Source organism: Leuciscus leuciscus (assembly GCF_965113295.1).
Source record: "Leuciscus leuciscus genome assembly, chromosome: 12".
Taxonomy (NCBI): domain Eukaryota; kingdom Metazoa; phylum Chordata; class Actinopteri; order Cypriniformes; family Leuciscidae; genus Leuciscus; species Leuciscus leuciscus.
The window spans coordinates 32332600-32359727 of record NC_138736.1 but is presented as its reverse complement, the minus strand read 5'-3'; the positions used below and the strand labels follow the sequence as shown (position 1 = coordinate 32359727).

Below are 27128 nucleotides of genomic sequence, written 5' to 3'. Positions count from 1 at the left end.
TCTCTCTCTCTCTCTCCAGTCTCTCCTCAGGTGTCTCTGTTGCAGAAGTCTTCCTCTTCTCCAGTGACGTGTCATGCTACAGGTTTTTACCCCAGTGGAGTAACTATCACCTGGATGAAGAATGGACAAGAGCATCATGAGGATGTGGATCTTGGTGAACTTCTTCCCAACGAGGACGGAACCTTCCAGAAGACGAGCACCCTCACAGTTAAACCTGATGAGTGGAAGAACAACAAGTTCAGCTGTGTGGTGGAACACCAGGACAAGAGTGTGACAGAGGACAAGATCAGGACAAATGGAGGTGAGAGACATGAGATGAGTGAACTACGGATGTAGTCCCTCCTGTGATCCCCACTTTTGAGTCTGTTTAGGGTCTTCACTCGCCAGAAAATAAATCCATAAATCTTTTTCATTAAAAACAGACCAATGCTTTATTAACAAGGATGTTTATTACAATTAAGAATGAAATTAGGATGATTTTAGATTATTTCTCAAAGAAACTATGGCATGTGAGTGTGGTCATTCTCATTTACAGCTTGGCTTCTTCTCTTTAACAAACTTCTTGACCTGCAATTACAACAATTATAAAACAAACAATAGAGCACAAATACAATATGATTATACCTGTATTGTTTTATATATATAGACAGGGCTGGACTGGCCATCGGGCATACCGGGCATTTGCCCGGTGGGCCGACGTGCTTTTTGGGCCGATACATCTCATACTCATACATTATTATTTATTTTTTTAACGGCCCATAAAATGTGTACATCGGCGGCCCATTCGTTTTGTTTTGTTTTGCTTAATTGGCGGCGCTGGGTTGTGCCGGTGTAATGCAGTGGTAAAAAAAAGTCAGCGTTAGTTGTTTTTTTTCTGACAGACCAGCCCAGGAAACACGTAGATCAGCGGCCCATTGGTTATTTTCTTGATTGACACTGGGCTGGCCCAATCACAACTTTAAACGAGTGAGCGAGCGTGCAGCAGTGTCAGTGTGTATCTGTCAGAATAGTCCGCGAGATGGAGAAGAAACGCAAGGAATGTGCAGAGAAATAGCGTGAAAAAATAGAACCAGGCCCTTAAAGCAGACACTGTAAAATGTGCCAAAATATGTTTTCTGCCCTTCATCAGCTCCAGTGGCAGATGATGATAGTGAGGAGGATCAGGAGAGAGATGAGAAAGTGTAGAGCCTGTGGTAAGCAGAACTACTTTCAAAACACTTAAGCTATGTCATGATCGAGTGTAGGAACCCAAACCCAGTTACAGATTATTTCCACATTGCATAGTTGACGATTACATAGACAGTATATAAAGACGATTACCGCAATTCACTAGAAATTTAATGAGAGGCGTTTGTAAACCATGTTTTCCGCCAAAATAAAAGCTTGATGCAGTTTGCGTCAAAATAAAAGATCATGTGCTTATCTCTTTCAAGTATAGAAATTGGAAAAAAACTAATTATGAAAGTTTCCTTTATTTTTTAGTGCATTTGTTTTACAAAATATGGCTATTACTGTCATTGGATTAATATTATAACTATTATTATGTAGTAGGTGTAATGTAAATAGACACTGTAACTAAAAGAGGTTTGAATTTTTCGTTTAATTTGCACACTGAATATGGGTTGGAGCTTTTAATTTTGAACTCTCAAAGTGCACCAGATTGATGAATTTAACATTAAAATGCACAAAATTTTCTTACGGGGGGGGCATGCCCCCGGACCCCCCTAGAAGAACCGGGGTCCACCCACCACAGTTTTACCAACAATCCTGTGAGAAACACTGGTATTGCTATGCCATTGCAGCTTATAGCTTGTTTTAGGATTCATCACTGTGGAGTATAGTTCAACTGTATTAATAAATGTCACATTTTCACTCGTTCCTATACTCACTCATTACATGGCATTAGTGGTTTTAAGGAATAGGAGTTGGTATGCATATAATTAAGGGCGTGCAAAGATGGGTGGTGTTTATGATCATATAGTGGGCCAGTCTGGGCCAAAATGCCCGGGCCGATTTTTTTTGTCCCAGTCCAGCCCTGTATATATATATATATATATATATATTCAGATTTTCAGTATGCTGTTAATATACACATAGTAGCATTATCAGGCTCTTTGAGTAATCTGATGTTTTCCTCTGATCAGGAGATTCTGTTCCTATCATGCTGATTGTTGGTGTTCTTGCTGCTGTCCTGTTGATTGCCATTGCTGGCATTGTGTATGTGGTGTATAAGAAGAAACAAGGTGAGGACAAAAAGAGAAATTAAAATTGAAAGAGAAAAATATATTAGTGCTGTCAAATCGATTAATCGCAACTAACATAAAAGTTTTTGTGTGTATATGATAAGGACAACAGGTGATACTAATAAAACAATGATGACTAACGAGGAGAACAAGGGGGCGGGTTTAAGTGACGAGACAACACAAGCACACAGCCCAAACAAAAGGCCATGTGCTTGCACACAAAACATGGGTCTGTCATGATCCTGCCTCAAGACTAGAGAAAATCAAGGACACGAGGGCAGAATCATGACAATTTATCACACGTTCAGACAGTTTTCAACCAAGTAATGTTTTTTTTTCTTTTTCAGGCATTTAAACACACAAGTACTAGCGAACCATTTACAATTTGAGAAAAAAAATGTCTAAGTAAGCGGAAATAATAAACCTTTCAAATATAATTTTGAGACATGTTTTTTTTTTTCCCACAACAAACGCACATTTTAGCCTATAGGTAACTATAAAGTCTTCTCCCTGTTCACCAGCCACTCACTTTCATGTCTTTCGGGAGAAATGGATGGATTTACGTTTTGTAAATGATAGGCACGTAGCCCCAAAAAGTGTCACGTGACGCTTGATACGTCGCCATGGAAATAGGAATGTTCTACAATTACTGTCGCGTTAACAAAATAATTTAACCAGGGACTCAATATTTTAAACTTAATGTGTAGCAAATCACAATTAATTTTAGCCAATTTGATCTTTTGCAAGTGCAATGCATCATAGTGCCCAAAGAAAAGATCAATCACTCTTACGGACTCAAACATTAATTTCACTCACATTGACTCTCTCTTAGTATTAAGTATGGTAGCACAGCATTTTTAAATGACTGTCTTCATGAGTTTGTCTGCATCCATGTTGCATGTTTCCTCTCTCATTTGTAAAGTGTGGTATGGTAGCAGTTATTTCTTATGCATCTGTGTTTCTCACAGATGTTTTTTCTTAGGTCTATTTTAGGTTCCAAATAATGGCTTAGATACACTCGTAGACACATTCTCTCTCACACACATACAAAATGTGTAGCAGTTATTTCTAGTATGAAATGATTTTGCCATTGTTACTGGGTTACCAATAAAAGAAAAAAATTTTCACTGCCTTTTCCTTATTTTGTCACACGTAAGAACAATCCCTAAATTGAACTGAGATAGATGGGTGCCCTTAGTGAAAGTTTTATCGCAATAAATATGAAATTTAACTGCTAAGTCATGAACATATTTTAAAAGCCTTCCTGATATAAATTACTATACATTTCATATAGTAATTAACACTGACACACTAATTTGTGCAAAAAGCACTAATGACTTGTTTAAGACTTGAATCTTAAACTCGAGGACTTGCAACTTGACTTGGACTTGCCTGTCTTGACTCGGGACTTGACTTGGGACTTGAATGCAACGACTCGAGACTTACTTGTGACTTGCAAAACAATGACTTGGTCCCACCTCTGGTATATAGATTAGATTAATCATGATTACTTGATTTGAAAGCACTTATAAATATATATAAAATATTTATGCTCTACTTTCCTTTGTATTTGGTGTTCATTGATTGAAATTGCTGAACTTACGGCTCTCTTTTATGATTGTTTTACAGGCTTTAAACCCGTCAGTGGTAAGTTCCTCATAAACACAAATCATAAAAATGATTATAAAAAACATGACGAGTTCTGCCATTGGTCATGATGTGGTTAATAGTAGTATCTTCATATATCTAAATCCATAATGTAATGTTTTGATCATGTGAAATAATACAGTAAATAAAATAGAAGTTTGTCCTGAAACGTTTCTCTCTAATGTAGATCTTAAAAATATGATATGATATATAAATATGATATGATATGATAGAGTGACTGCTGTGCTGATCTAGTCTTGTATGAGCTGTGTGATGTTTTTATTTTAATGTTGTTTTCTGTTTTAGGTTCTGATGATGGTTCGAACAGCTCAGCTCATCCACAAGCATAAAGACGTGTGTGTTCTCGTTCATCAGTGCAACTCTCTCAGTCGTGTGAAATGAATGAAATGTAACATGTTTCTTCTGGCATTTTAGGAGACTGGAAATGTGTGAGAAATCAAGTTGAAAAAATTATGTTTGTCGTGCTGACCATCTTGCTTACAAACATGCACATTAACACACACACACACACACACACACACACACACACACACACACACACACACACACACACACACACACACACACACACACAAGAGAGAGAGGGAATCATAGATTTCTGGGATTTATTTATGGTTCTGAATTAATTGCATCTAAAAAGTAATGTTTTTGTTTCTTCATACTTTCTGTTCATCTTATGGTTAACTTTTTAATTTTAATATGTAGAAATACAACTCATTGATCACAGAACCTAAATTAGAAAATGTGTGTATTTCTCTTCAATGACAGAAGAAAACAAAGAACACAAATCACTGATTGACACGGTTGAATGATTTGTAGGATTTAAGAAAATTGATTTGTATGGAATTATGGGGCTTTTTCTGTTTGTACATTTCCTTTTTTATTTCCTTATTATTTTTAGTTATTTAGATAAGCTGTTGTACAGAATAATAGTTGATTTTTGTTAAATAATCATAGATGCTGTACTATTAAAATTTTACATATGTCTGAACAGTACAGTAAAATACAGATATTTTCCTTTATTTGAGGTTACTAAATCTAAATTAATTACGTGAATGTTTTTTTTTTATTAGTTGCATTCAAAAAGTTGTAATGTTGTTTTCATTCCTTCAAAATAAATAAACCTCACAAAAAGGAACAAGTGGTGTCTATTATAGTCTCTTAATTAACTATTGAATGAAGATCCAAAAAGGTCATAAAGGCATAAAAATATAGTAAACAATAAATTAAAGTGTATAGGTAACACTTTATAATAAGTATAGAGTACAGTACTTACAAAACATTAACAAACTCTTAGTTTATAGTTAATTCCGCTAATATATTGTTGTCTCGTCTACATTGTTAATATATTACAGTTTTTTCAAATTGCTGAGACACTAGGTAAGGCAAGTTTATTTATATAGCATATTTCATACACTATGGCAATTCAAAGTGCTTTACATAAAAAGAATTACAAAATAAAAGCAAGGAAAATTCAAACAGTTGTTCAAAAGCTTGCATAGAGTTACTATGCAAAAACATAATTTCTGAAAGAGTTAAGCAATTGAAAAAAAACTAATGTATTTGTAAACATTTGAAGGAACACTCAATATGAATGCAGTTAATGTCTAATAAAGGTTGGTTTAAAGCACCTGAAAAGTGATAACTATTTAAACCTAATAACCATTTAACCTTAATTTCTTCTCTATGAGCTTATTAAACAATATAATAGTGTTAATTACAGTGAAAATGAATGAAGTCACTATATAGCCTATTACAGTTTTTTCAAATTGCTTACACACAATTTCTGAAACCATGGCTCCATTTCTTGAAACTCTACACACAAAACACACACACACACACAACATGCAAAACATCAGACATCTCTTGAAAAAGCTAATTTCAAAAACTATTTTAAAAATTCAAAACTATTAAGCACAATTTTGAAAACAGGGCCCGGTTTTTCAAACCCCTTCACACAACTAGCACAACACTACACCAAAGTAGCACAACACCTCAGATCATTTGCAAAAAAGGAACACTTTTGTTAAAACTATACGTCTTATAAAACCTTATTTTGTTGTTATAACAAACACAACCATCATATGGTCTGATTCTGTTTGAATCAGTTAAACACTTCTGTGCTCAACCTAAAACACTTTTTGCATTTACACAGAGAGAGTGTAAAAATATATTCACCAACACCACATGACATCAGTTGTGCACACTAATGAAAAGATGTATTTCTTTTCATGTACTCAAGTCAGTCAATTCTGAACATTTCAACAAAACATTCATAAAACATTTTCCAGTTTTCATACAGTATTACTGAACATACCATTGTACTGTAAGTTTACAGTTATACAGTAACATAAATTACATATCCAGTTCAGTACCGAAAAAAACCGGAAAAAAAAAACCTAAACATCTCTCCGCCTAGCTGGATCTGGCCACAGGGCCTCGTCAACATCACAGGCTATACTTTCATTTGCAAGGCAACGTGGGAAGAATCTTTTGGAGTGGCGAATCCACCCAATCCCGATAAACCTTCCACAGCCATGCTGAGAAGAACTCCTCGATGGGGTTTAGGAAGGGTGAGTATGGTGGAAGGTATTGAACTGTAAATTGTGGGTGTTGATGAAACCAGTTTTGGGCCGGAGCAGAACAATGGAAAGCTACATTGTCCCAGAAGATAATGTATTGCATCTGGTCCCTTTGGTTTGTTGCTGTGATAACATTGTGTAATCTGCCTAAAAATGTAAGAATGAGGTCCCAAGTTGGCATGACGGTGGAGGACCCCATTCTGTGTAATGGCAGCACAAAGGGTAATGTTAGGGGAGACCGGGGACAGTTGCAACACTTTTTGCATTTCTCTCAGTTACTCAGAGACTATTTGGACTAGACCAACCAAATTTGTATATATTAAACTTGCATCTGTCTGCTAATTACCCATACTATTTAAAGATGATTATATATGACATATCGTTCACAGTATTTATTTGAATGGAAGAAGTCAGATGTTGCAACTGACCTCAACCCAGGGGACGGTTGCAACACAACCCAGGGACGGTTGCAACACGTTAAAAATACCTTAAATTTCATTAATTCACTTAAGCTTTTTGTCTCAATGAGCATAGAATTCTGAAAATATGAACTGTTTTAGGCCTACTATAATATTATAGTATTATTTATTTCAAAAATAATATTGTAGCCTATAATTTATTTATTTAGTCATATTTATCAAATAACAGTTATTGAGTTTTGTTTGTTCATGTGTAGAACATAGGCCTACATAGATTCAGTGTGCAGGTGTTACAGATGCTATTCAATCGCTCCATATTTCAGTGTCAGACAGGAAGAATTTAACAATTTGCAATGCAACAAACATTAAACATGCAATTTATAACATGTTGCAACCGTCCCCGACCCTATCAGCCATGACAGAACATCATACTCCTGCTAGACACACTGACTTTGACACATGCTAACCATGTCACAGAAGTCAACAAAACAATAATTCAAACGAAGTAAGTTTTGATTAATTCATACAAAATGTCAGGACAGTATGACAAAAAATATATCTCATGAAAAAATTTACTTTCATACCTCCAAAACAAGTTTTGTTCAATAAATGCAGCAGCAGATGTTGAATATGTCTACTGTCTTCTTGGTGGGTGGAGGGTCAAACTGTGCATGTGCGGTATGAGTGTCATCACTCTAGCTTGTTTCTGATTGGAGAAAAATGACATGTTGCAACCATCTCCATGTTGCAACTGTCCCCGGTCTCCCCTACCCCCACGTTGCCCTGGTACATTGACAGTAGCCCTGTGGCCAATGATGTTTCTTCCCCTTCTTCTCACTGTTGTCAGGTTAAATCCAGCCTCATCAATGTACATAAACTCATGCGGGACTTCCTCCGCATCCATTTGCAAAACTCTCTGAAATGCAAAAGATCACATTGTGTAGATCAATATACTGTATATCTGCTATAGTCAAATTACATGTACAGTTAATTAATTCGTTACATTTATATAGTGCTTTTTCTGAGCCCTCAAAGCGCTTTACATAGAATGGGGGAATCTCCTCAACCACCACCAATGTGCAGCATCCACTTGGATGATGCGACGGCAGCCATATTGCGCCAGAACGCCCACCACACACCAGCTTACTGGTGGAGAGGAGACCGTGATGAAGCCAATCAGTATATGGGGATGATTAGGAGGCCATGATAGACAGAGGCCAAGGGGCAAATTTTGGCCAGGATGCCGGGGTTACACCCCTACTCTTTTTCGAAGGACATCCTGGGATTTTTAATGACCACAGAGAGTCAGGACCTCGGTTTAACGTCTCATCCGAAGGACGGTGCTCTTTTTGGCAGTATAGTGTCCCCGTCACTATACTGGGGCATTAGGACCCACACAGACCACAGGGTGAGCACCCCCTGCTGGCCTCACTAACACCTCTTCCAAGTTAAAAGGTTATGTGTGCAGTACACAATACTACAGTCAGTGAACAAAACGTACCACCACATATTCACGCCGCAGGACTTTCACCCTGTCTGAATTTCTTTCAAATGGCACTTTATACAGTTGTTTCATCAGAACGCGATGTTTTTTAAGGATACGGGCTATTGTTGACAGAGAGACCTGTTGGACATAATTGAAAATTGGGGGATCATTGACACTATGGGCTTGAATTTCTCTAAGTCTGATTGCATTATTGGCCAAAACAAGGTTTGTGATCTTTCTCTCTCTCTCTCTCTCTCTCTCTCTCTCTCTCTCTCTCTCTCTCTCTCTCTCTCTCTCTCTCTCTCTCTCTCTCGCTCCTGTGTGAACGTGTGAACATGGGGCGCTTCCCTCCTTGGTGTTCTCGACGTTTAATCCCATGTTGGCCAAACAAAATACATGTAGCTTACTGTAAATTTATACAGGAATAGATACCAAAACTGTTGATATAGTACATGCAGTAAGCTATGGATTTTCTGTTGACAGAAGATAAGTTTCTCACCTGTGCTCTTGACGAAATGTCCGAACTATTGATGCCAGCGTGTGCCTGCTTAGGTTATGCTGTACTCTCAGTCCAGCCTCCCTCAGTCTTAGTCCGTGGTTTATTACATGGTCCACAATTGTAGCATGAATTTCGTTACACAGATTTGGTTGTCTTCCTCTTCCTCTCCCTCTTCCTCTCCCTCTCCCTTGGCCTCTTCCTCCACCTTGTTCTCTCCAGATTCCCCCTCTCATCCGCACTCTCTATCTCTGGGAATTTTAGTCTTTCTTGTCTCCACTAGGTGGCGCTCTAAGTAACCAATAGTATTCCAAACGCGCCATACTCTTTGCTCTAAGAGGCTGCAGGTTTTTGGCATGATATCACATGGTTTCTCGGAACAGAGTGCAGTTCAGGACACGGGGAAATACCATCTCTTATTGCCTCTTGTGTGGTAACAACAAATGGCCAAGCCTGTACAGTGCAGGTTTTTTTCTCTATCATTATATTTTTTATATATTATTTATTTTTTGGTGTGAAGATTGTATTTTTAAACTTGCTCAACATAAGTTGAAGGATTTGTACATAAAGGTTAGAAAGAGTGCAAATTAGTTGCTATATCACACTGGGGAATGTTTAGCTCCATGTGGCTCTTGATAAAACTTTGTGCTATTTGAATACAAAAAGAAAGTTTTGAGTTTTATTTAGTACACTCTTAAAACTAAAGGTTCTTTATTGGTATCAATGGTTCCATAAAGAAGCTTTAACATCCATTGAACTTTTCATTTTAGAAAAGGTTCTTTATAAAAAGGTATTAATGCTTAATTAACATACATATTTTGTAGATTTTTTACTTCCAAGATGAGGGATTTGAAACTGGCTCAAGAGCTGCATTGTCACAAACATTTGCAGATGTGTTTGTAAATGTGTTTATAATTTACAGTTGTAAATTGCTGCAATAACTGTTTTGCAACTCTTATGTACTTGTTAATAATAGCTTGTGTCTCCAGCATAAGTCATTTGAAAGGAGACTTTAGTCAATTTATTTTAGCCACTGGTACTAAAAACGTTAGTTAAATATACATTATTTTCACTCCACCACAAAGTATCAATGACAACTCTTTCATAAAAACATCTGTTGTTGATATTTTATGTTTTTCTTCAAGAAGAGACATCTTTAGATACAATTCTTCCATAAGCACCTGATTTATACTCATTAGTCATTAACACACTTCCATACTTCCTACAAAATTATTCCACCACAAGTATCAGTGGCAACTCTTTCATAAAAAACATATCTGTTGCTGATATTTTATATTTTTCTTCAAGAAGAGACATCTATAGATACAATTCTTCCATAAACACATGATTAACACACTTCCATACTTAATGCTTAATCTGTTGTTTTACTGTTGCTCTTCCACACCTATCTCTGTTCTAGCTTATTCTTTTCTTCTTTGTTGGAACTTTTTATTGTAGCACTTCTTATGTTTCTGTCTTCTTTAAATTAATTGTTTATGCCTAATGTCATTTTGTAACTTTTTTTTGTCCAAACTCACTTATAAGCCTGGTGCAGCACTGCAATAATATGGAAAAGGAAGGGATACATGAAAAGTCAGTTCTGAGTACCACAAATATAGATACAAAATTTTATTTATTTTTTTGTACCTATAATTTATTTTAATATGGATTATACTGTTACCATATTGTATGTGATTGAGATTACCCAGAGCTAGTAACTATTCTAAAAACTGGCATTGTGAGCAAATAAACATAATCTCTAAATAAAGATACTTGATATATTGAAATGATTTACACTTCATATTTGAAATTGTATTGATTTATAGATCTGTGCTATTTTGAAATGTTTCTGTTTATTTGTACTGCAGCTGATACACTACATCTCACACACAACCAGTCCAAGCATGAGCTGAGCCATATAATGACTTCTTTGGATATAATGTCTTAATCATGACAGAAGAGATCTGTGGCTCATCTTAACTAACTATTCTTAATCACCAGATCATTACGGCACTCCTCAACTAGACCACAACTATTACATCTTTATGTGTTTGTGTGTATTCTCTCTCATTACTTTCAAAACATAATAGCCTTCCTGATTATTGACTCTGGCCTTAACTCTTGATACCTGTTTGTTTGATTCATCCAACACCTTAACCAAACAAACCAAGCTAGAATGCAAGTAAATGATAATTGTTTATAGTTTTACTAAATGACATTCACTGATATGAGACCATTGCTTTTTTAGGTTATTATAGTCCTAACATTGCTCATTAAGTTGTTTTAGTTTACCTTGTCAAAACAAATGATAAGGGTAGCCTACATTGTACAAGAATATTTAGTGGTGGCCATAACTATTAATTCTATTAAGTACATTTGCTTGCCTCGCAGGTCTCATTGTTGAATTTTAAAATAGGAGTTTGATATGATAAAGTCGTATGTGATATGTCCTTTGACTATAGGCTAATATGGTTTTACTTTCAGAATATAACACAATCTAAGCAATACAACACAGTGACTGATGACGATCCAATTGTTCTGAAAATCTATTGGCTGGGATTTGCAACCCTATTTAGTCGATCGCGCAGTCGTTTCACCAGATCACAGACTGGTAGTGGTGCGTGTTAGACACATTTTCAGCCTGTAATTTTTTTTTAACAGCCAAAATCAAACATGCGGACCGTGGTCCTTTTGCTCCTCGGAGTTCATCTAGCCTATGCTGGTGAGTAGATGGTTTTAATGTTGACTGTATTTAAATCTTCATTTTAGCTCCACTATGTAGCACTATAATTTTGAAGGTATTTTTTCTGCATCATTTGGATCACATTCTGCATTTTACAAATTAATGAAAAATATTTTTAAACGATTTTACTCTCAGTTGGCGTCTGAGCGATTAAAATATGTGATGCTCTGGAATGCTTGTGTTTGAGAATATTCCACAAGAGAACTAGAACGCGAACTCCATGAACGAATCTGAATAATTTATAAATTGTTTGATTTAATTGTTTGTTGTTTTACATTATGTTTTTAAAAGTCTTTAAATATGGATTATTTTATTTACATACCTTTTTTACTTCTTGAGTAGCCTGTGTCATGTGGTAACCTATAGCGGGTCAGTTTCATTTGTGACCTGAAAGAGATTTTTCTGCCCGGAGACTAACGACGCAAATGCTTGCTTAGTTCTTTTCTCTTTACTTGAATATTAATTATTGGTTATAATGGTTGTTTTCCATTTCATAACAAATGTATAATCAATGCATAAAAGAATTTATGTAGCCTATAGAAACTCAAAAGAACAAACTTATGGTGAAAGATCAAAAGCTTTTGAAAGGATTTGCAATTGAAGACATCGATTGTTGAATAGATTGTTGTTAATTTAATATGCTAAATTAACGAATCGAATAACATTTAAAACGATTACAGTTGTCACATTACATGTGTCTGGAACAGGTCTGGAATAACAATTTTTTTTCTACCTTTATTGACCACTAGATGGCTGTACAGGGTTACCCAGCTTATCTAATGCCATCAATGGGTTTTGAGTTACTCCATTTAGTTTGATGAATATACAATTTTCCTAGTAACAAAAACAAATCTATAATATATATTTTTCTTTTGGAAAAGTCATATTCATTTGAATGAAGTAAAACAGATGACACATTTGCTGTTAATTTTAGAAATAGAGACATCTCATACCAAAAGAAAGCTGAACAGGGACATTCAAAAACATGTGCAAAATAAACTCTCTTTCACAATTACAAAAACAGTAATTTAAATCAGTATCCAGATGAAAACGCTCTAATGTGTCTTTCACAGGATGTATTCTGGAAGCAATTTTAAATGACACTTATTTAGTTTTAATTGTTTCACAATACCGAATAAGAACTCCCCAAAAATGTTCCCACTCAAATGAAGGAAACTGGGTAATATGATGCCATAAAGAATCGCATGTGCAGGGTAAGATTTGTGAAAGTGTAGACTAGGCTACATAAGATTGCAAGCGTAAATTAAATTTGCATGTGCAAGAGAAGATTTGTAAAGGTGTAAATCGCCTTTCAGGTGTAAGAAAAAAAAAAATTGCAGCATTTTATTAAATTCGTAATTTTAATTAATGTATTGTGAAGCTGCAGCTTCATGCTAACGCAAAAGAAATTATGATCTGTATTCTTCTGACTTCCATTTCCGCGCTTAGTCCCACTCTTTTGGCACGTTTTTTTCGCACAAATACGGCCAAAAGCATTGCAGGCCTGTGAACAGCAATTTGCAAGAGAAAAGAACAGAGTCAGGAACTGCAAAACAGATTGATCACGTAAAACCAACCTTTGTGTAAAAAAAATAAACTGTTGCAAATGTCTAAATGACTTGTTGTGTGCACGGGGGAAAACAGTTTGTACAGTTGCGTCTTTCTTTTAGATGCGCTTACAGTTTTGGCACGATTCTCTCACTCATTGAGTTTTGCAAGCTGAAGAGGAGGGCGGGTCTACCTTCTTCATGTAGCCAATCAAATGAGCTTCTAGCTGACTAAAAGCTCTTATCTGATTGGTTTAATAAACACGCCAGTCGCCAGAACACATCTTTACCTTCATCAGGGCCTTGCTTGTACCCCCATAGAAAAATGAACTGGTGATCTACAGTGGCGGGTTGTGCATGGTATAATAGCTACAAACAGACACAGAGCACATCTTGATCCACAAATAAACCAGGAGTGTCCTTTTTGTAGACAAGAAGAAATTGTTTTTCATTTTATTTTTAAATTGTGAAAGATTGATCCCACTTTTTAATGCACTGGAAAGATGGTGTCACAGTCTGGGACAAGTGTTTACACCAGTGTTTTTTTTAATATATATATGGTCCTAAATATCAGTCTAACAAGAAAGAGAGTCATGTTTTATTTATTTTTTTATTTGGTCAAACAAAATTGGCAATATGGTTATGACGAAAAAGAAAACTGAATGGTGAAGAATCAAATAATGTAGTCATGATTTTAATTGGATTTTAATTAAATCTCGTGTAAAGATTGAGTTTGCATATTACAAATTAACTTAGAAATTAGAGATGTTTAAATTCAAGTGGGGTATTAATAATTGTCTTTGTGAGGTTACTGATGATGGTCTTCTAAACTTGTAGGTTTGAATTGATTTTTAAAAGATTGTAAGACTTGCATTTTGTGTGTGTTTTTGTCTATGATTAAATAGATTAATTATTGTAAATTGAAGGAGAACTTAAAAGTCAAAAAAGTTCCTCTGTACAAAAAACTGTACAAAGCCTTTAGATTCCATTATTGTTATTCATATTTTTCATTGCCTTCTTTGTTCTCCCTGAACAATGGTCACACTGAAAACAATGATTTCAAACAAATACAAATTTTCACTTAGCTACTAACATTAACAGGTGTTTACTGTGTGTATTGAGACTGTTCTACTGCAAGATGAATTAATTATAATTGACAAGCACTTTAAATTGTCTGCTATACCTCTGATTGAATTGAATATTTTTTTAAATAATTATTATAAATACATACTCAAAACAGAATATAATAATTTTTTTTATGTTTTAGCTCTAGGTAAATTTTATAGGTTCTTAATCTCAATATTTTGTGTATGTTTTTTTTCTTCACAGGAACTCATTCTATGAAATACATACTTACTGGAGTTTCAGAGGTTGACAGCTTCCCAGAGTACACATCAGTTGGTATGGTGGACAACATTCCATTTGTGTACTTTGACAGTAACATCAAGAGGATGATCCCCAAGACACAGTGGATCAAGGAGAATGAAGGAGCAGATTACTGGAACAGGGAAAGCCAGAGAGAGAGTGGCTTCATTCCAACCTTCAAAGCCAATATACAGATTCTAAAAGAGCGTTTCAACCAGACAGCAGGTAGCACATACTCACAGGCACACAAACACAAAAAATCCAATTGTAAAGTAAAGTTTCAAAGAATTGCACTGTCTTGATGCTCAAACTATCGGAATCGGCAAGAAAGAGGAAAGCTCTGCATGTGATCCTGAACACGTCTCTGTCAGGTCTTGCCTTTTATGTCAAGAAACAAAAACTTGCACAACACGTTGAGAAACAACACTACAAAAAATTACATTGATGCATGACAGACAACTACAGAACAGACAAAATACAACACAATAGCTTTATTCCAAAATCTTGTGAGCTGCTTAAGGTAAGCAGCATTTTAAGGCATTATAGCTGTGACTTTTCCAAAAGATAAGTGGTAATTAGGTTGTGTAATTAATTATACTTTCCCTTGCATATTTCCTTTAATTTTCCTTCAAGCAGCAAGGCGGTTCACCCTCATATGTTGTGTTTAGGGCTACAACTAACGATAATTTTGATAATCGATTAGTTGGCCGATTATTTCTTGGATTAATCAGATAAAAACCTCATATTTTCATTTATTCATTTTATTGACAAAACACTATTACACATACTGCCCAGTGCGGTCCAAACAAATGTGCCAACTGAATGCTATGAAAACATATATGTGACCCTGCCTGTGAAAACCCAGCTAAAGTCATTTTTTGTGATTCAATGTTTTCTACATAAAATCATCCTACACAATGTAAAGAACATTCTGTGAAAGTATAACCTTGATATCTTTAATATTGACTGAGTAAGGCCATGTCAAAGATTTGCTAAAATTCGGGCTCAGAAAATCATATTTTTGAGAAATTCCAATTTAAAAATAGGTTATTTGTTAAAACTGCAACACATCTGATCCATAGTTATCCTGCATATGTGCCATATAACACTTTAAAGCTGAGATTCTCCCCTTTTTATTGATATATGACACATCAGTGGAAAAAATCTCAAAGTTTTGTAAAACAGGTCTATTTATTATGATGTGCATGTCCAAAAAGCTAAAAGCATAAAAACATTGAAACGAATGGGGGTGCCACAAGAGCTTGATCATAGCAACAATTACCATGTCAATTCAGTGGAATGATTTGTATAACTTTATTAGTAAAATGTAATATCAGTGAAAAAAATGTCAATAATATATCAATTAAATAACATAACATTTCTCATTCGCTGAAATGATCATTCTCTTACTGGCCCACGGTGTAACATTGAGTAAATCTGGAGTAAGTAAGTAAGTAAGTAAGTAAGTAAGTAAGTAAGTAAATAAATAAATAAATAAATAAATACAATTTCAAGGGATATTTTACCCAAAAACTACAATTCTGTCATCATTTACTCACTCTGATGTTGTTCCAAACCTGTATGAGTTTCTTTCTTCTGCTGAACACAAAATAAGATATCCTATAGCTGCAGCTTTCCGTTCCTGCTCATACTTCGGTGTCGCCGTGTCAGATGTCAAAACCATTCAGCAAATAACACGTAGCAGGCCAAAAATGTCCTTAAAATAAGTTTAATAGTATTGGCAGAATCCTGAGCTACAAAACAAATAAGCAGTTCTTAAAATATTGGTTATGACAAGAAAAAATCAACACAGACATCTAAACCCGGCTTAAATATCTTTTTTTTTTTCGTTGTGTTGACCTGATTACCGCTCGCGGATTGATATTAAAGTCTGTTTTTACCCTTTCTAATAGAAAAGACACAGAAACGAAGTTCCTGAACCGAATGATATAAGAATCAGCATGTGCCAGTGTTGTTGCGCAAAATAAACCCAGAGACGATTGAAATCAATGTTTAGGAAGCCCACGTTTTGTTTTTTTCAAAAGTATAACGTAGTGTCAATAATATCATTAATTTCAGTATTTATCATGTTATAAATGAAAATGTAAGTATTTCATCTCAAAACCACTGGTATAATCTATCATTTGCAGCAATAAACACACATAGCCAATTTTTGTCATTTTTATGGCTATGACTACTTTGACGCTCGTTAACTCATAATTCGATTCTGCGACTTTAGCCGGGGTTTCACAGGTGGCAAACATCATTTGTCAATCACAGTGTTGATTTTCCATTGGATTCTATTGTTTTTATATTGAGTTAATGATATTTTCTATAGCCTACCCTTAAAACCTAAACTTATAGGTTTAGTTACCCAAAATTGAGTTTTTTTCATCAATTACTTTGTTCCAGAAGAATATTTACGCTGCTTTATAAGATAACCATCTTTTGGCCAAATTCTAAGGCAGAATCACATGCGTCTTTCACAGAGAACACAATCCCATAATGCATTGCAAAATCCTCAGTGAAACAATCCACATAGTTCTGAAAATTATAAAACAAAATAGTTTCATAGAATTAAAAACGGATTATTTTACACAATATTTGTGTATGCATATTTATGTTTATTAGAGTATCACATTCGGCAATATGCTAACGACAAACTGAATGGATTGTGAGTTTCCACAGTTGAGCAGTGCTATATTTATGATGCGTGTGGTTTCTGTCTATGTGTAGCGCATCCGAACCAGTCGCTTATGAGTTTCCGTTTCATTCAGGATGCTGTCTATGTAGACTGAGATTCAGCTCACTGTGTTTTAGATCAGAGTCCAGACGGACCCTACAGCGAATCAGAGCAGGACAGTTGAGCAGCAGGACTGGTCTCACTTATATGTGGTGTTTTAGATGCTGTTACTGATAATCCCCACCAGAACTATTAACTACCTTAACCAGCAGGACCAGCAACTAGACCAGCGCTAACCTACAGAAACAAGCCAGATCCAGCGTCTGAACTCATGCAGGTCTGAGCGGCTCTCAACAGGGTTTCACTGTATCTGAGTGCAGGAGAATGAGAGACAGAGACACAGCAGAACCTCAGAAGAGAGACAGAACAGAGCAGAACTTAGAGCAGTGAGACGGCTCCCGAAAGACAGACGCGGAGAGACAGACAGCCGTCAGATTCACAGGAGATCAACAGGTGACAGTGTCGTAATTAATGACAAACTGTCGTGATGTTTGAATGGCATTTAGTTCAGAGGTCACGTGAGACTCCACAGGTCCCCATTGCGTGTGCAGGGTTCAGACGCCACTGTTCCCACGGCGATAAGGGCCGAAACAAAACACTGATGCCAAAGACTAGATATATAAAGACGGTGCGCTCGTATTACTACGATCGGGAGAAAGTGCAAAGCGCAATATGGCGGAATAAGTCCCGCCTTCTAAGTAAAAGAGCCAATCGCCAATTGGTGAAGTCATGACGTCACTGCAGCTGCCGTTAGAAGCTCCGGTTGCTATAGAAACAGTCAGTGTTCTGAGACGAACGCTTACGACTGCGCATCGGCTGATCCAGCCTGGAAAATGCAGTTTTTGTCATGATTTGAGCGTTTAGAAACAAAATTTAGGAGACAGTTGTTGTCAGATTTCATTGGTGATTTAAAATATGAAGTTTAATCGTAAGCTTGGCGAACAGCTTTGGAGAATTTGATGTTCCCCCGTGTAAAGAGAGAGGAGCTGCACTCGCGGGACTGAAACCGCTGCTCGAGAGGCGTCTGAAAGATGGCCGCCGGTGGAATGACTCGCTGAAAGAGACTTCGCTGATGCAGAACACTGAACTGCTACAACAGCACAACATGTTTCCATAGTTACTGTACGTTCATCAGCTGACCCTCTGTAAATATCTGTAAAAAATGACTTTTATAAGAGATCGGGGGTGCGATGTTCCCCTCAGGGGCGAAAGAGTGGCCGGAAAAATCCCATGCGCTTTGCATTGCGAAAAACTTTGACGGGTCATAGCTCTGAGCGAGGATTTCGCAGAAACGTGCGGTTTACCACAGTTGAAGAGGCTGGCAGGCTCTGTAAGAACATACCTCACAATGGGGTAAAAGTTGCACCCCTGGGGCGCAAGAGCTGCCCAAAGTTGCCCCATAGACATACTATGGCGAAGGATGGCCCATGAAACGCATGCGTGTTTTTCCTACTATGGTAAATTGCATAGGGATTTTGTATTGAACATAACTTTGGGATCACAGTGTCATAGAGACAAGGGGGCAGGCTCATTTTACTCAGATGACCAATCAGTCTCTCAGGATTATTGTGAAGCTATCAAGCCACGCCCTAGCAACCATTTAGAGCACCATAGCAACAAGTTCCATAGACTTCCATTGAAAGAGATCAGAGGGATATCTTTGGATAGAAGTGTCATAGAAACATGAGGGTGGTCTCGTTTGATTTGGGGTAGCAAACAGCCAATCATGAATCACCTCAACACCTCCTAGCTCCGCCCTAGCAACCATTGTCGAGCACCTTAGTAACCAAAATCCAAAGAGGTATATCTTGTATTCTGAATGTCACAGAGGCATGGGAGTTGGTTTATATCATTCATACTGACAAGCAGCCTTTGGAGTTTCATCATTGGCAGCTCCCAAGCAACTCCATAGCAACCAAACAGAGTACCCTAGCAACCGTTTAGCAAGACCTATATCTCTGCATCAGAACATCGTATAGAGATGGGGATTGGCTCTTTTGACTAAATCATGGTAAATCATTCTAGAACGTGGTAAATTGTGGTAAATCATTCTAGAAACATGGTAAATCATACTACAATGTGGTAAATCGTGGTAAATCATACTATAACGTGGTAAATCATACTAGAATGTGGTATATCATAGTAAATCATACTAGAACAGAGTAAATCACGGTAAATCATCCTAGAACATGGTAAATCATGGTAAACTATGGTAAATCATAGTAAACTATGGTAAATCATGGTAAACTATGGTAAATCATAGTAAACTATGGTAAATCATGCTAGAATCATAGTAAATCATGCAACATGGTAAATCGTGGTAAACTATAGTAAATCAAGGTAACTATAGTAAATCATGGTAAACTGGTAAATCGTGGTAAACCATGCTATCAACGTGGTAAATCGTGTTAGCATCATGCTAGCAAAATGCTAATCATGTTAGCATTATGCTAGCAAAATGCTAATTGTGTTAACATCATGCTAATCATGCTAGCATCTTGCTCAAAACATATTAGCAACATGCTAATAATGCTAGCAACATGCTAATCATGTTAACATCATGTTAGTAACATGCTAATAATGTTAGCATGATGCTAAAAAAATGCTAGCATCATGTTAGCAAAATGTTAATCATGATGCTAAAACATGCTAGCATCATGTTAGCAAAATGCTAATCATGCTAGCATGATGATAGCAACATGCTAATCATGTTAGCAGAAAGCTAACAACATGCTGATTGTGTTAGCATCTTCCTAAAAACATGTTAACCGAGTGCCAAGTTTTGCCACTGCAAGCACCACTCACATTTTCTTCAGGATTTTATTCCATATTATTATTCCATCCTGAAACTCTTAATGATTGTGATCAATGTTTCCTGTTGTTTTTGTTCTTGCTGAGCAAAACTAGTTTCTAAAATTCTTTTGAGCAGAAACCACAACAAACCAATTTAACACAAATGAATTAATAAAATATAAATGAATAATAACTGATTATACTTATTTATACAATTATTTTGATAAAAATACTTAAATACAAATGATTGTATAAAATGTAATTAATAGATTAATTAATATAGAGGCCGTTAAGTTATTTTTGTGTTGCTTTCTTGAAAAGAAAAATGAAAAACTCAAGTACTGTTCTAGTACGCATCATTATTTCATGATTGTATTTACACACACAGTTTCTCACATCTTCATTTTAATACTGTGGATGGACTCCAGATGAAACGCTGTTCATTCATTTATCTGTGATTCAAGAAATCTCTCGCTTTTTCTCTCACTTCACTCTTAAACCGTGCAAAGAGTCTTAATAAGTATGATATCTTATTTAAAATTATTATTTTATTGACTATATGTTTTCTTACTGATTAGACTAACGGTTTTCCAACAGCAGATTATAAAACTAATATAAAACAACAATTCAGATTAATAATTTAGAAATGATCAGTCAGTGCTTGTCACCACGTCACTCATTAATGTCATTTTTCGTCTGATATAGGTTGCTTTCTGGTGTGTATCATAAGCTAGTGTATAAACTGCCAGTGTGACTTCAGATATTTTAATATTACATATACTTCCTAACTGATTTAGCACCAAAGTCTCCTCCCTGGATATTTATAAAACTATGGTGAGTTTTGACTTTTCCCCCCTTCTGTTGCTCTGTCTCTTGTTTAGGTGTGCACACATACCAGGAAATGTACGGCTGTGAATGGGATGATGAGACTGCAGAAATAAATGGGTTTGATGAAGATGGATTCAATGGAGAGGACTTTACTACTCTGAATTATAAGGAGATGAGATATATTTCCCCAGTGTCACAGGGATTCCCAACCACAGAGAAGTGGAACAGGGATGGAACCCTGCAACATAGAAAACAGTACCTGAGCACTTTGTGTGTTGAGTGGCTAAAGAAGTATCTGGAGTATGGAAAGAGCAGCCTGGAGAAAAAAGGTTCATAATTTATCCAGTATATTTCTTGTTCTGAAACAGAAAATTGTCATTCACAACAACTCACAACTCACTTTCACTCATAAATATTGAGTAATTTTATGTAATTTCATTACAGATGCAAACAGATTTTTAAATGAATGTTTCCATTTTTTTAAAGAGGATAGATATGATAGAATTTGTCAGTTACTATTTTGCAATTGCAGTTGCATCTCTGTATTATTGTGCAGCAGTGTTAAATGTGAGCTATTTTATGTACACATTCTTCTGAGGTCTTTTGATGTCCATATTATGCCCTCAGCCACAGCTGTCCTCTTTAGACTCCACACTTTGATGATATAGACAATTAGGTTGGATATTCCACTATCAAGTCTGATGAATGTGTGCATCAAGAATGAATCGTGACCACAAAGAGTACACTTGTGTTGGTGTCCTTTTGAATCATAACATTACAGAGGAGATACCCTCTTGTGTTGTGAATCTCATGAACATGCAAGAAAAGGCATGAGACAAGAAGTCCTCAGTGAGGTCACTATTTAGGGTAGGGACTGAGAGAGATAGATGTGATAACTATGCAAATACATAATTCTAATCTTTTGATCTAGTCCCACTTTAAACTCTTTCAAAACACTTTTATCAGTATTTCTTTCTGTCACTCAAGTTACTCATATTTTCTAATTTCTTTGTTCCAGGCACATGCACAAAAAAAGATCAAACAATAGAAAAATTAAAATGCTTCTTTCTCTTTTCAGTCTCTCCTGAGGTGTCTCTGCTGCAGAAGTCTTCCTCTTCTCCAGTGACGTGTCATGCTACAGGTTTTTACCCCAGTGGAGTAACAATCTCCTGGATGAAAAATGGAGAAGAGCATCATGAGGATGTGGATCTTGGTGAACTTCTTCCCAACGAGGACGGAACCTTCCAGAGGACGAGCACCATCACAGTTAAACCTGATGAGTGGAAGAACAACAAGTTCAGCTGTGTGGTGGAACATCAGGGCAAGAGTGTGACCGCAAATGATATCAAGTCTAACGAAAGTAAGATTATACAAGTAAAATGCTAAATTATCAAATATTTATGAAAATCATTATTTTATTTTCTCAGATGAACTATATAATGTTCTGATACATTTTTCTTAGGTGGTTGCATAGACAATAGGTGGAATTCACAGAATTTACAGTCATTTTTATGTGTAGGGTGAACTAGTTGAAGCAGGCACAGTCAATGTCAAAACTCAAAATAGCCTCAAATATTTAAGTCATTACAGATTGCACTTTATTTGCAAAACTTTGTGCAATTTACCTGGTGCAATTTACATCATGCTAATACTGCTCAGTCAAAAGGGTAAATTAATGTTTATGTAAAAGCGATGTTGGTGTACATTTTCTAGAGACCATGAGGGAAATAAATCAGCCGATAATGAAATGATAACCGGGTATTTATCTAGATGTGTGGTGTAGTAATGTGCAGTTTTGACATTTTAAGAGATTATTCAGGTGTCTGAATCTTTTGCTGTACAGTAAAATCAGAGTATGCCAGGTCGTGGTGGTCACACATACATTTTGTGTGTATGTTTGTGACATTGCCTGATTTTCATAATTAATTTAGTGAATTATAGAACAGGACAGTGTGTGCAAATAAAAAGTGCTTTCAGTGGACGCACTATATTTTTAGTGAATTCCACCTAAGAGTGTATATGGGTTTTGACCAAAAGAAAATCTGAAAGATGTATAATAGTTAAAGGTTTTCAAACAATTAATAATAAAATAGGCTAAAATTAACACTCTTAATCATGTTGAAAGCTTCTTTATAGTTCATTTTTCTGTCTGTTTGAATCCCCAATGTAGATTCAGTGATGTACCATTGCAATTTCCTTAGATTATTGTAAAACATTAAAACAAATAACAACAAAAGACTGACACACTGTACATCACAAATGCGTAGAGATTTAGTCTTGACCATTGATTGTGGGTAACGGGTGATGTTTATAAGCATGTGTGTGATTTTTAATTCGTAAAAAGAAAAGAGAAAAAAAATTAACTCAATTATTGTAAATAGTTATTTACTGTTTTTGTATTTTCGGTCCCACTTTATATTAAATGGCTTTATGTACTTACATTAAAATTAATAATTTGATACAAGGGACTTATTGTGTACATACATGTTTTTCCATGAACTTATATTTTGGAAATATCTGCATGTTATTACAGCTGTAATTAATTTATGTAATTACGTTTTTAATTACACTGTTGACACTTCACTTACACCTTAACCCTACCGATACCACCACACCTGTCCCTAACCTTACCGGTATCACACCTCAATAGGAGCAATAGTGTTTTACAATACAACATGAACACAATAAGTACATTGCACTTATTTTTACATTGTACTTAAAGTCACTTAATATAAAGTGGGACTGTATTTTCATTTATTTTTTATATCCTATGTAATATTTAGACCTGTATTGTTCTCATTTGCTTGCATGTGGTAAATATTCTATCCACTGTACTGCAAATATCAAAATCAAAAATGCTGTTTGTCTCCCAGAATTTTCTACTAGTAGTAGTTAATAAAATTATGTACAGGCTCTTTTGAGTAGGCTAATCTAATGTTTTCCTCTGATTGCACAGAAACACTTGTTCCCATTGGCATCATTGTTGGAGCTGTTGCTGCTGTCATCCTATTGATTGTCATTGTTGTCGCTGGGTATAAGTTGTATCAGAAGAAAAAAGGTGACCACTTAAGATGTCAAAAGAAAAGATGTAATATGTATATATGTTTGCAACAGTATGTTCCATTTAGGCTGTAAATGGCTCTCTTTCATTGGATTTTTACTTACAATTCTTGTCTTTGGTTGTTTTTCAGGCTTCAAACCTGTCAATGGTAAGTTCCTCATATGTGCATGTATCAAGAGGAGCTTTAACATTGGGAATGATGTCATTAAAATGGTATCTTAATATATCTAAATGTGTAATGTATTGCTTTGGTAAGACAAAATGAAAACAGATGTTTCATCCCCTTCTCTCTAATTTAGAAATAATAAATTTTAACATGATATAAATACAAAGATGACTTCTGTACTAATCAGGACAGATTTGTTGTAATATTGTTATTTATTTTAGGTTCTGATGATGGGTCCAACAGCTCAGCTCATACAGTTCCACAAGCATAAAGATGCAAGTCTGTTATTATCATTAATCATCAATCATCAGTACAACTGTCTCAGTCATGTAAAATAAATGAAATCAATTTTTTTTTTTTTTTAGGAGACCAGACAACTGCGAGATAAGAAGTTGAAAAAAAAGCTTGTTCTGGTGTCCGTGCTTGTCCACTCACTCACGATCATAGATTTATGTGATGGGATTGATCTGGCTCATGGTTCTACATTATTACACCTATACAGTAAAAAAAAATGTTCACACTTTCTGTTCATCTTTTTTCAATATTTTTTTTCATTTCATGCTAATTTTAAGATCCAGAAATATGACATAAATCACAGAATTTAAATTTTAACCTAAATGAAACATCAAAATTGCTCTTTAGCAATAAAGAAGAAAACAGATATATAAATTATTGATTTGCAAGATTGATTGAGTAAAATGTAGGATTTGTGAAGTATACAACAGTCTATCGCTCAGTCTAAGATCAATCCAAATGTTTGTTTTTTAAATAAAAATTTCTGTGAAAAAAATAAAGACATTAAATTAGGATAAGGCTGCTGGCAAGTAATTGAAAAGTATCAAATTGTTTATTTAAATTTAAATTGTTTATTTGCAACATTTACAATTTTAATAAACTTTATAATAGTCTATATTGGATCATTTTGAAAATTAGGCTTTTTCATTAATTATATTAAACTGTCAACATGTGGGCTTCTTATTTTTTTCCTTGGGATTAAGTTTTTTTTTCTGTTTGTATAATTAATTATTTTGTTTTAAATGATAAGTAATAACTTGTTTAGACTATAAGCTGTACAACACAATAATTAATTCTTGTCAAGTTAAAGATGCTGTTCTATTAAAACATTTTCATTAATATTTGAAGAGTATAATTAAAATATTTTCCTTTATTTGAGGTTACTGAAACTAAAAAGATGCTTTTTATATTGGTTGCCTGAAGTTGTAATGTTGTTTTGATTAAAAAATAAAGGGACCTCACACAAAGGAGCAAGTGATGCATGTCTGTCTTTCACTCTTACTAAAATAGCAGAATTGTGTTCCCCACACAGGGTTAAGTTTTATAGATATATAATGATGATGACATGAAAGTAAATAATGACAACATTAACATCTTTGGGTAAAATAAAAAATCATTTTAATAATAGATTAGGATTGAACAGATTACGATAGATAGAACAGATTATGATAGAAAGACAGATGATAGATAAGAAAGATAGATGCCAGAGAGGTCACATAGATAAATATATGACAGATAAGAAAGATGACAGATGAAAAAGACAAATACTGTCTAGCTAGGTGATATACTATATAGATGAGATATATAGATGACAAAGATAGATATTAGATAGATAGATGGATAGATAAAAGAAAGAAAGAAAAGACATCCGGCCCGGGGTTATCAGAGAAAAAGTCGAGTGCAGTCGAGTTTACATTGTGTTTAAACCGCAAAACAAATCCTCTCTTCTTGCCATTTTCGCACTCTTGCAAACTGGATAGGCTGGCTGGGATGACAAGGAGCTCTGTCTTAGTTCTAAAAATTGGAAGTCTAGAGGAAAAATGGTTACATAGAGTGAATATACAAAACTTTATTCTTGCTCTTGTCCAGTTGAGAACAGAGCCGTTCACAGTGTGGTGGTGGTTTAAAATGGTCTTGTTTGGGAAGACCAAGATGTCAAAATTGTTTCTCTCTCTAAATAAATATGTATAGATGACAACAGTGACTGTGGTAGTTCCAGCTATCACAGAACATACATTTAGTCCGCAAGATAGAAATATAATTACAGGTTCAGTCATTTAAAATTTTTAAGAAGGGGAGATGCACTGTAAAAAGTGTGAATGTGAAAACATCAAATAACTATTTTTACCTGATTCCATGAAATTGCATGAAATAAAATTTGACTCCAAAAGCCATGAGAACTATTTTCTATTAACAATAATGTTTAGTAATTTATGTAAATTAATTTACATAATGTAAATTATGTAAAGTGTGTGATTAGTAGGACTTGCCAGTCACATTCCTACATTTATTTAAACCATAATTCATTGATACATCTCACCCAAACATTTCTGTTCACGCAGAGACTGAAACTTCCATCAGCTGCTTTTATTTAGTGATCAAATAAAGCAAATGTGATTTGACCTGCTATTCACTCAATTCTACCTAGCAACTAATGGTCCTTGGTAAAACTATTGGCCAATCATTAGCTAGCATGACACATTCTTCATTTTCAGAATTTCATTCATTGGAATATAAGAATAATGCTTGATTTAAGGCTTCAACTAAAAAAACTTACATGCATAACTACCATATTGTTCCATGGTTACTGAGCTTCCATAATTCTGTATTATAATGATGATGCATGGGCTTAAATCACATAGTTATGTTTTTAATGGACACTGTATTATTGTCATATTTAGACACATTTATCTGAAAATTTAAGTGTGAACTGTGTGAACAAATGTAATGATATTCTATATGTGTATGCCTCACATAAGTGACATTTTTTATAATGATATATCAACACTGATTAACCAAACCATTAGACCAACATCTATCATGCTGATTAACCCCAAAGTAAATTTAATCTTGTAAAACTAAATCATAAACACTCCTATAAGGCAGGTATTTATAGCATATTTTTAGCCGTAGCTGTTTGTGCTCACATTTGAAATTAGAAATGAATGAAAAGCAACTGCAAGTTGTATTACA

General features: G+C 35.2%; 3 protein-coding genes across 3 annotated transcripts in view; 2 read left to right on the top strand and 1 right to left on the bottom strand.

Annotated features, from left to right (window-relative positions):
• Nucleotides 1-4958, top strand: part of LOC309511162 (H-2 class I histocompatibility antigen, Q10 alpha chain-like) — an 80438-nt gene extending 75480 nt beyond the window's left edge. The window contains 3 exon segments of the mRNA XM_082186266.1: nt 2231-2243; nt 3873-3890; nt 4197-4958. Coding sequence (XP_082042392.1) covers nt 2231-2243; nt 3873-3890; nt 4197-4240 — 75 coding nt within the window. The 3' untranslated portion in view covers nt 4241-4958.
• psmb8a (proteasome 20S subunit beta 8A) overlaps nt 1-27128 on the bottom strand; it is a 100553-nt gene that overhangs the window by 57850 nt on the left and 15575 nt on the right. The window lies entirely within an intron of this gene.
• On the top strand, nt 11473-25405 carry LOC309511164 (class I histocompatibility antigen, F10 alpha chain-like). The gene is made up of 8 exons (XM_082186268.1): nt 11473-11616; nt 14514-14774; nt 20967-21242; nt 21992-22273; nt 23870-23971; nt 24105-24122; nt 24362-24415; nt 24506-25405. The coding sequence occupies exons 1-7, from the start codon at nt 11568-11570 to the stop codon at nt 24409-24411; spliced, it is 1038 nt and encodes a 345-aa protein (XP_082042394.1). The 5' UTR covers nt 11473-11567; the 3' UTR covers nt 24412-24415; nt 24506-25405.